Source organism: Macrobrachium nipponense, chromosome 5 (genome assembly GCF_015104395.2).
Source record: "Macrobrachium nipponense isolate FS-2020 chromosome 5, ASM1510439v2, whole genome shotgun sequence".
Classification (NCBI taxonomy): domain Eukaryota; kingdom Metazoa; phylum Arthropoda; class Malacostraca; order Decapoda; family Palaemonidae; genus Macrobrachium; species Macrobrachium nipponense.
Genome location: NC_061107.1, coordinates 56,508,978 through 56,520,657, shown reverse-complemented (window position 1 = coordinate 56,520,657; position 11,680 = coordinate 56,508,978). Strand labels below are relative to the sequence as shown.

Genomic DNA, 11,680 nt, shown 5'->3' with positions numbered 1-11,680 from the left:
TTAATCTTCCTTTATATATGGTTTGGTATCTGTTTAGATTGGACGGGAATTCTCTGATACATTTTCACCGGCAGACACAGGTCGAACCCAGAAAAGGGATTTTGACGAAGGAAAAATCTATTTCTGGGGGAGGACCTGTGTCGCCCAGTGAACCCAGCCCCCTTTTTCCTCCTCTCCTTCTCTGTTTTTCCCACCCTTAACCAGTCCAAGCTTGGTGTCTATTCCAGGAATGGAGGACGCGCGTGGGTATTAGTAGTAGTAGTAGTAGCGAGAGGGTGACGCATGTAACGGCTCCCACCGTAGAGAGAATTTGAGAAGGAATCTTCTAATTGGCAGAGGAGTTGTGGCTTCCACTTCGCCCCTACTATACTATACCGACGCCCCCCTGGGGTGCTCGCGCTGAGGGTAGTAACTTCAGCATACCAATGCTAACTTTTTCTCTGGTATATTTAGGATCTATTTATACTTAGAAAAATGAGCTACAGGGATTTTTCACCGGGCGACACAGGTCCTCCCCCAGAAATACATTTTTCCTTCGTCAAAATCCCTTTTTAAAATGTTCTCCTGGTGTAGTTGTAGTATCTTTGGATTGATTGTAATTTTCAATATTCATTTTTTTCCCTTAGGTGGGGTTCATTCTAGTATTCTTTTCTTTTTGTCCGTTTGATTATTATTATTTGACTCCTCTTCCACTGTAAGTTCTTTTCCATGGATATCTGATTCTTCTATGTTATTAGTGGTACTGGTGGATATATCAACATGCTTGTTTTGGGGTTCAGCATTATTGATATGAGAATTAGTTTCGTACCTTTATATTGTCTTGTTGTTTGTTATTGATGTGATCGATATTTAGATTTTTCGTTACATTTGTGTACAAAACATTTCATATTTTCACATGGCGACAGGAAAGACTAGTGATTATTAAGACTTTGGTATTTTAATTGCCCTACTCTTGGTACCATCAAACTGTCTTTCCTGCTGCCCAATATTTAAAGATGGGTAGTTTGCTAACTCCTCCTCCTTCCATATGCTTTGGTTGAGTGAAAACGGTGACGAGGAGCGAGGCAGCCCGGCAGTCGGGAAGAGCAGGGACCTCACTCACCTGGGAAGGTTCATACCATTTTGATTCGTCCAATATGCCTGTCTTAGGCTAAAGGCTTATATTGGGATCCCTGGTCTACGTCACCCTCTTGTGAACATTTGCCAAAATCCATCTGCAACACCTTTGTGCATGGTACGACAATGGTGAGTACCAAGAATATATAGGGCTTATTTTTAAGGTCATCATTGCAAACTCTCAGTGCTTTGTGTTGCCTATTCAAGTTTTCCTGTCTGTCATTTTTAATCATAGGAAGAGTCGTAATAGTTGTTTGTGATCAATAATATGTTTTATATATCGTATTCTCTTGTCCTTTCAGGTGATATAGCTCTCGGACTAGTAACTCTAGCTTATTCATAAATTCACGTTGTTAGCACTTGGGTAAGAGAATAGTCTACTACTTTAATGTTGTTTCGAGTGGTTATATTTATGACGGATTGACTCCCATATTACGACCGAGCAAATTTATATTAGGTTTACCATTCATTTCAGGATTGTGTTTGGTTTCGGTGTATCGGCCCTTTTATTTCCTTCCTGATACTCATGTAAACCTCAGTTGCTCAATTGTAAGATAAATTTATGTGGGTTATTATTCCTATGCGTATATTCTACACAAATGACCATGACTTTTCGAAACTAATCTTCCTGAATATTTCTTTACAGACAGCGAGCGAAGCTGAACGAAGGAAACATCCTACGATCTACATGAATTGCCTTGTTCTCCCGTAAATTGTTTGTAACTACGTTATTTTAAAGGCTTATTTATGTAATAAATATCACATTTAATTATATTTTTCCTTACAACCTTGACTAAAACCTCAGATTTTTGTGGTATTCGGCTTAATTTGCAAAAGAGTGGCTTTTAGATGGATTACCGACTCCTCTTACTTTTAGCTCGAGTCTAGCTTCTTTGACTGACATTCCTGTTCTATTCATCAACAACTGGAGCTCTGTGTTGTACTGATAAAAGGAGCATTCCCTAGATTTTGCGTAATGGGATTGTCCACAGTTAATACATTTTGGAGATTTACATTTCCAATTTGTAGTATGTGTGTCTGATGCACACTGCTTTATTATGGCATTTTTTGTATGTGTGCCCATATTTTGAACATTGAGTGCACTGAAGTGGTTTAGGTATAAATGGACGCACATCTCTATTTTGTCCAAGAATTTTGATTTTGAGTGGGAAATTTTTGCAATATTATTTTGTTTATTTTTATCTTTCCTACTTGGAATTGAATAGATTTCTAAATCATATATATTATTGTATGTTAACTTGAGGGAGTCAAGAATTAATTGTTTTGAGGGTAGTCCTTCTTCTCCAGTGTTGGATAAAACAACTGTGCCCTGCATATAATTTAGGTTTCATGACTAACTATTGTTATTTTTATGCCATTTATTTCTTTTATATTTAAAAAGGTGGTGGACTCTTTTTTCGTGGTAACCTGAAGTAAACATTAATTTTCTTTAATATATTAGCATTCCATTTCTTGTGTTGGACATAAATTCAATAATTGTTTTCTAGTATTGCTGTTGATGTTTTATTTTCAGCTTTAAGTAGTACTAGAAATGTTGACCAGTTATCTGGTCCAAAAAGATATCAGAATGTACCAATGCTGGATTAAGACAATAATTCCCATTTCTCTTTAGACCTTGCCTTGTGTGGGTTATCTGTGTATCAGATTTGTTTCCTTCTCTGGTACATATGGTTCCATTGTTTTTATGTTTGTATCTTCCAATTGATTTTTACTTTTTTGTATAATTTCTTTGGGCCCTGCTGGGAGTTTAGGATCATATAATTTATTTGTAATTCATTTGGAACTGGATGCTCCTTTGCTACATTATCATTTTGAACTGACTGAGGAAGATTCAGGGTTAAATTTTCAGTGGTCATCAACTGTGCCGAATTTTGCCCATCAAAGGGCCCAGGGGGTACTAATAACTTTACATATACGTATTTATCATAAAAAATTAGTTCGAAGAAAAAAAATAAGGACTATATTATAATATATAATAATATATAATAATATATATAATAATATATATATATAAAATATATAATATAATATATATATATAATATTAATATAATATAATATATATATATATATATATATATATATATATAAATTAATAAAATAGTATATAATCAATAATATTATATATAATATATAAATATATATAATATAATTTATATAATAATATATTACATATAGTATTTATCATAAAAAATTAGTTGAAGAAAAAAATAGACTATATATATATATATATATATATATATATATATATATATATATATATATATTACACATATATATAAAATAATAATAATAATACATATTGAAAAGATATCACTGGCTTTTCGTGAAGTTAAATCTTCTGCCAATGGCACAAGTGAGAAATGACTCCCAAATGTGCGCATCCCTACCCTACCCCAAAGGGGGTGGCATAACATGATTAGTATGGCCCAAGTGTAAGCAATACCCGCTTGGTAGGACTAAGAGTATTACGAAATACAATTATCTCCATCCTAACCACAGCATGGGGAAGCCAGACAGAATGCCGAGAGTTCCATCCCTAGAACCAGGGCCACCTGGAATCTGTGGTCCAGCTCCACAGAATAGTTCCGCCTGGAAAACCAGGTCCAAACATTGTCAGGTAGATGATAGATCTACCACATTTCCCACTATTTAGCTTCGGTTTTAACTCCAATCCAAGTTATGATATGTTTTCTTATTTATTAGGTATTGAAAATTTTGGAAAAAGTGGAAAAATCCACAGGTTTTATTCCAAAAATGTATAATGTCATATGGGACTCTTGGGTTCGAACCTGGGAAGAAATTCCATAGGTTCGAGAGCCCCCACACCATGTCAAGGTGGTCCCATAATGAGGGGGCCTTTGGCCTAATTCCATATTCTATTCTATTCTAGAAATGTTGCAAAGAATTACTACACGAGTCTGAAATGCCTGGAGCAGCTGATAAAACAGGAGCAAAAGGTGATGAACCAAGAGTATACACCATGGTCCCACCCAAGGAGAGCTCAGCATGCATGTATGGGACGTGACAAGTCAGGAAGCATTTGCTGGGATACCACTTCCACACCTGCACCACTCATGGACTCATGTTTCTTGCATGAATCTCTCTGCACTTTACACTTACAATTTCTTAAAATAATGGGAGGCATAAAATAGAAAGATGGATAAATGAAAAACAGATGCGTACTGTACAGGTTTATTTCAATATTACCTGATCACTTTTGATACATTTTAATTCCAACCATACCAGCACAATTTCTGTATACAATTAAGATTTCATTAACACTCAAAAGAGGAAATTTCAGGCTCAGCCTACATACCATAAATTTTCAAAATTGGAAGGAAGACAAGCAGGACTAATTTGCCATCCTATATATGTATATAATCAAATCTAATAGAGAGATGCCTGAATAACAAAACAGGTGTTGCTTCCATTCAAATATGAAAACTGAAAAAAAGTTATCAATACTAAATAGTTGTCTTTCCTTATGTATACACTAATATGGCTAACACCACATATGCAACAAATTTTATATTTGCCATTATATTTTGAACACCCACTTATGTTCATGCTTCAGGTAACCTAGATATCCACTGCAGTCATGTTCAGAACCTTTTAAATGAAACTGCCAAAGGACTAATTCACACAAGACAATAGGCTACCCTGTCATGCTTCTTGTGACCATTCACACTGGATAACTTACAAGCTATGCATTCAGTAGCTTAAATTTTATTTTCTGAATATATGCCTACAAAATACACCACAGTGAAGATATGAAAGGTTTGGGTAACTTCATAGAGAACAAAATAATTGTTCCGAGACTGAAAGATGTATGCATGTGCTAGCATACATAAGATGAAACTGAATACTGGCATGTTATACTCATGGTTTAGGTAAGGTTCATCCTCAGACTTCGAACTTAAATCGAATGTGTTCAAAAGTTAAGTGTGTAAAGTAATAAAACTACGTTAAACAAAGTAAAATTTTAGAAAAAATTTTGTTTCTGTGTACAAGCTAAAAATTCGACCGACCGGCTGGGATTCATGGAGGAGAGACAGGATCTACTTGGGGAAACTGAAATGGTTGCAGTATGCAAAGGTTGATAAACTCAATTTTATTCACATTTCGCAGATAATCAAAGAATCAATAGTGTGTGTGTGCGTGGTTATGTTAGTTAGATAGATAGAGAGGAGCGAGAGTAACCAGCATCCGGGTGTGACAGTCAACATGTTTACATTAGGATCTTGAGTGCAAGAGGGTGACTGATTATGCCACAATACATTAACTTGCTGTTGGCAAAATGGCAGAATTTAAGATTACAATCCAATAAACATGAGGATTTTGCAATTAAATAGCAAGTTGGCAAAATGGCAGAATTTAAGATTACAATCCAATAAACATGAGGATTTTGCAAATACATAAGTAATAAGTAAAGAACACAAGTAAGAAAATTAAAGATAGAACAAATAACTTTTCACAGGGAAGTCGTCTAAACAAACAATCTAAGGCATGCAGAAGCTGAATGCAGCGCCCGTATGTTTCATGATGGGGGATCAGTTACTTTTACAGTGCTAAAAAATTGTAAACAGCAAGTGTTACTTGATAGGTATTTTTTTACCATAACAAAAAGAAGTAATTCCGGTGAGTCGAGTGTGTAAGTGAAAAGCAAGAGGACAAATTGTAATGAAAGAGAAAAATCATCTGAGCTAGAGTCAGCTATAGTATAGCAAAGGAAAAAAACAAGTTAATACAGTTTCTCGTGGGACGGGGTAAGCCACCGAGTACAAGTATAAACGAGAGACACTCAGTCGGGTCGAAGTACAAGTATTTGTTCAACAATTGACACAAAATTTCTTACAAATTTTGTTAGAAAAACGGAACGTTCGACATAGGAAACTTTCGACAAATGAGGTACCACTGTATATGATTCTGAATCTGGGTGCATTCCACCAACCTTTTAATCTTCATTAAGTTAAGTTTTGGTAAAAACTTTGACAAAATTTTCTTCAATGTTTTCTTGCATTCTGATGTGTGGAACAGCTACTCTTTTATTATACATTTTCATATGATGAAACAACTAAAAGTGATGTGGCAATTAATAAATAACAATAACTTACACTTCTAACAGGCTTTTCACTGCAGAGGTTGACAAGCAACTTTGAAAGAAAATAAGGTAATGGATAGAGAGGGATCTGACTTCACAGCATTATTACAAAAAGCAGTCTGTGCAGACCATCAAAAACCCTAAATGCAAACCAATTTGCCTATTTGTGGTATTTTCCTATGAGAAATACCCACAAATTCCTGTTTTTTAATCAATTTCATAAAAAATGCACTTTTTGTGATAAAAATATTTTAAAAACCAGGTATAAACATTTTGAGTGGGTTTGTCTTTAGTTTTACCAAACAAAATAAGCAGTTTTAAGTGTTTTTATAGGGTTTCAATTATTTGTGGGGGGGTCTGGTATCCATCCCTAACAAATATGAGGGGAACACTATATACTGCCTCTTAATACCATAATATTGAACTAGTTAACAATGGAAGCGACTAAACATCTGACAAGTACTTCAACAAGTGTAGATAAGGTTTAAGAAACAAAGACTGATTTATATTTAGAAAGAAAAAAACTCCTTTCTTTGTTATAAGTACATATACTGTGTTTCTCAAAATACCTCACTGAACTCAAATAAGAGGCAGATGTTACAATGTCTAAAATAATTGCTGTATATATGTTAGTGAAATTTGCAATAAAGCATTGTATCTAGTATGTACATCCCACTGGATAACAGGGAAACATTAATTAACTCTGACAACTTAGCTTCTATAGTATCCAAGTGTGAACACACCTATACATATCTGATGACATAGCTTCTATAGTACCCAAGTGTGAACAGACCTTTATGAACAAAGTTTTGTAATAATAATACATAATTTAATTATATTTATGTTAGCTATGTATGGACATTTTTTTTATTCAGTTTTCCAAATTTGCATTTCAGTACCAGTCTGTCTTAAAATTCAGGGAGGTATGCAACATATTTGCATATGAACTGTTGGAGCAGTAAAAAGTTCAAATAAAGTTAGGCTTACCAATACAGTTAAACAAGGTTATCATTCTAAAAAAAAATAAATAAATAAAAAAAAAACATAAGATATTTAAAAATAATTAGTCATGTATGGCTGTGGACAAAAAAGTATAAATTGGTTTTTATATAAATAATTATCTTATATAAAAATTTTTTTATATAAAATTTACTTAAAAAATAGCATGGCTTTAAAACATGAACCAATTCAAGCATGTGCTGAAAATCTGTTGCAGCCCCATAATTAAAATAGCAGAATCTTTCATCGAACATTTCATCTGCATAATAACTTTGCAGCAAAGTATAAGTGATACTGGGCCATAAATGTTAACAATTTTCATTGGAAAATTCCCAAATTTCCACATGGAAAAGAACATCAGTGCACTAAAGGAATGGTTATTTACCTGCAAGCATAAATAAATAAAAGTAAAACAGAAAAATTCATGCTATATGTACCTAATCAAAGTTACTTCTCCGAGATAAACTCATCTTCTTTGGACAGAAATCCTGTGTGTGCACCAAGTAGATTAAATCAGCTGCAGCAACTTTAAAACTGACCAGAGATTTACAAAAATTACAAAAATAATTCCATTTCCACCAGAAAAAACAATATCTCTGGCATTCACTTTTTATGTCGTTCCCTTTTAATGATTTTGTTTTCTTTAACCAGAGATCTCGTGAGTGACATTGTATTTTGACCTTGAGTCCCTGAGAGCTGGCATCTACAACATAGCATTAACTTCTAGCCGTACAATCCCAAGTTATTCAGGTTGCATAAAAAATATAAAAAATTACCGGTCCAACAAGATTTTACCTTCTGGTCTAAACACACGGCAGATTCCTAATTGTGGAAAACCTTTATCCATCTAAACTAAAATTTGACTAAGAAAACTAAAGCTTCACAGCCATAAAGCTAGGGAATCTGAACATCATGTATGCAAACATGGGTGGTAACTATCTCCTTTTTCAAGTTACTGGCATGAATAACTCCACCAAAAATTCTTTACTGATGCAAAGCCAAATGTGTCATTCAGCAACTTTATGATGTTTGAATTCATGCTAAAAGCAGGTGTATAAAAACTCAAAATAGACAGTGGTCTGAAAGTTAATATAATTCTTCAGATAATTTTCAGGTTTTTACCAAATTAACTCTAACCTAAGCCACGTCCGGTTAAAAAGCTAAAATGAAAGTTGAGGTGAGAAATATACAGTATCTGACCACCCATGTGCACCTTAGCAATTGGAAAAAAACAGGTATTAATGTATGTAGTCTATGAAATCTCACACTTGCATACAGATTTACAAACAAATATTAACATCTTTCAATATAGCCCAATAGCCCAACCATAATCACCATGACTAAAGGAAGGTAAACTCTACCACAACCAGTCAAGCCTCAACAGACATATTACAAATATTTTAATTTACATTTATACACATCTACACAAACTTCAGAGTGGAAGCGAATAATTATAATCAAATCATAGGCAGAGAAAATAGCCTGGCAAAGTGATCACTGTTTTCGGTGCAATGTAAAATGTGCATCTATAACTGATTGTATGTGGTTGTACCCTCAATTCTAATATAAGTATCTACTGCGCTTTAGACTAAATTAATATTCATACTTTAAGGACCTGCCAACTAGTTTTGCTCACTGCTGAGTAAGGAATATGATATACTGGATGGAATACAATGTGTTTTTGTTTACAATTCCCATACAAATATAAATTCCAAAAGTACTGCTTGGAGAATTGAGGGTTTACACACAACAAAATCCTCAGTACCTACTTCTTCATTTGTAGAAATATAAAATGTCAGAGAAGAAGTAATTCATAAGTGACTGTGCATCTTTGAGAATAAATAAAAAATGCAATAGTTTTCTAAAATTCAAGTTGCCATTCAATCTACTGATGTCTCAGCTATCAAAAAATCCTAAAATAACTTTCACTATTTACAACCTAGTACACATTAAATAAAGACACTCTGGCAGAACACAAGAGGTATGAAGCAAAAAGTGAAACTTAAAATGTGAATGAGATAAGGATGTGGTTAATCCAGAAATTTTAAATAACTATTTTACACATTATGTCCTAAATATTCAAACACTCTAAGGAAGGATACACATTGTTGTGAAACCATCATCCCACCACAATACAATGGTGGATGTTCTACTTTACTATGAGACATATAATGACAAGTTGATGCCCTTTATACAACTAAGAACATCAACTCTAAACAAAAAATTCTGTACTTGCTGGACTAAATTAAGGAACTCTATTTAAGAATCTGACCTTGCATTACTATAAGGAACTCTTAGGCAGCTTTTCTCTAAAAAGTGTAAAATAAAATGCAGAGAAGTAACAGATCATCTTGCTTTCAGACAGCAAAGTACTTAAAGTTCCAGAATAAATGAAATCACAGCACTGTCAGAATGAAGTACTGAATCATGTTAATAGCATGGACTGTTGTTACTTTCAAATGGAAAATTACTCACAAAATTTTTGCTATCTATTATGTCAATAACCCAAATACAAAGATGCAGATTATTATAAAAAATTACACTATAACTGACCTGAGTTATCTAGTGGCAATAACCTACAAAAGAGCATTCTAATGCCAAGTTGCATGAAATTTAGACAAAAAAGAAAACTTTTGCTCTTGAAACAAATGTGAACTCACTGAAGCAGTAGCATATAGTTTTCCACCTATACCACTAAAATTACTATTCACTTCTCAACTAGACTATGGCAAAGAACACTTGAAAATTTATGTTCCTCCTGATCTGGATAAAAATAGAAGACACTTATTATTTTTACTGATATGACTGAAATAGTTTCCAAATAACTGGAAATGGTTTTTATTTTCTCATCTAGTAATGTGCTGGAAAACTGCTGATGGATGAATTGGCTCAAAACTAAGACCTGAGAAATACACAAACTGTAACTAGGATAAGCCTTGTCCTCAGTTCAAGAAGACCAATAAAATCGTACCAAATCATCTAGCAAATTTATAGATTATCTTGGAAAATTAAACGCCCTCAAGATGACTCTTGCTGATTGTTGTTTATGAGCACGATGTCTTATCCCAATAGTATCTGTCTATAGTGATACTCCTCTATGAAATCTTCATAGAAGACTTCACAGAAGACTATAAGTTCCACAGTTGCAACTAGTACATGACAAGCCAGATTAAAAATATCAAAGCACACTTTATTACAAACTTTTACACACTACTGTAATTACATACAAATTGCAATCTCATTACTCAAATTAGTTATAAAATCTTGGAAAAAATATATGCCAATAAACCAGAAAATATTTTCATGTCCTGGTTTGTTCCCAATATACATAGCACTTTATACAGACCAAAATGAAAAAAGCCAATCCTTATACTTCCTAATGACATATGTTACTAGTTTTGTTAAATTTAAATTAGAAAAATTAGTTCTTACCTGCTATATTTATGTAAATGAACTTAGCTTATGACTACTCAGTCAGGACTATTTGGACTGTCAGAATGTAAAGATTTCACTAGTTCGTTGTACTCCTCCACATTTGCTTCAAAACTCAATAGCTGCTCTGTGAGATCACTAATTTCATCTTCAGGAGTGTCAGCAAACATTCGAAGAGGTGGAGCACTTTGGCACTCTCGATAAAAAGCACCGAGATCGTTCTCAGTATCACATGGCTGAACAAAAGGAGTTTTCTGTAACAGAAAGTTATACCTTAATACTTTCTCAAATACATACACTAAAAGTCCCCAACTTACCCAGATTAGGTTATTGTATTGGCTACCTAAAGTAAGGGTGAGCTATTGAGGAATTTTAAATTTTAACCCTTTTTAGACTATTCACTTATATGTATGTTTGCCCTTTCTTGCCACAATGCCAGCTTTTTTCACATCAAAATTGTTACCAAATGCAAGCCCAAGTTATTCTATGTCAGCACAAGACTAAAACTACAGCATATTCATCTAGATTATAGAATTAAAATATAATATTTTGATGTCTGGCTATCACTGTTGGTGGACATAAATGAGATTTGTGACAGTGCTCCGAGATAATGACAGTTCTACTCCAAACTCTGATTATGGTAATGCTACCAAGGCTGTTTTGCCCCTAGGGAGGTTTATCAGTAATTCAATCTCAATGCTCTATCACAGTAGATGAGAGTCCAGAGATTTGCTTATTCCTTCTTATTTTCATGATACCCTGTGTATTGATAGGAGACAACATTTGCAGGTAAAAGTACCATTTTTTTTTAAGTCCTACAAGTATAAATGACAGTATTTTTTGGTAGCTAGGAATAATTATTGTACAAATAAGGATGGTAAGAGATGAGAGAGATAGATACTTTTCAGGCATTTATACAAACAGTCCTGTAAGGGCAAAAGGTCAATTTCAAAGTAAATGCAAATTACCGCTGTATGAATTGTGTGCAAACAAGCACTGCATAATATTT

The 11,680-nt window shown here is 33.8% G+C and overlaps 1 protein-coding gene and 1 long non-coding RNA gene across 2 annotated transcripts in view; one reads left to right on the top strand and one right to left on the bottom strand.

Moving 5' to 3' along the window:
- Positions 1-6: 6 nt before the first annotated feature.
- Positions 7-1,885, top strand: LOC135215093 (uncharacterized). Its single transcript, XR_010314563.1, has 2 exons — positions 7-1,245; positions 1,763-1,885. It is a non-coding gene; the product is annotated as an uncharacterized LOC135215093 (long non-coding RNA).
- Positions 1,886-4,317: 2,432 nt separating this feature from the next.
- The window catches only part of LOC135215343 (autophagy-related protein 13-like), a gene marked incomplete at its 5' end in the record, with an annotated part of 141,961 nt that continues 134,598 nt past the window's right edge, over positions 4,318-11,680 (bottom strand). The window contains 1 exon segment of the mRNA XM_064249900.1: positions 4,318-10,925. Within this exon segment, the coding sequence (XP_064105970.1) occupies positions 10,710-10,925 (216 nt within the window). The 3' untranslated portion in view covers positions 4,318-10,709.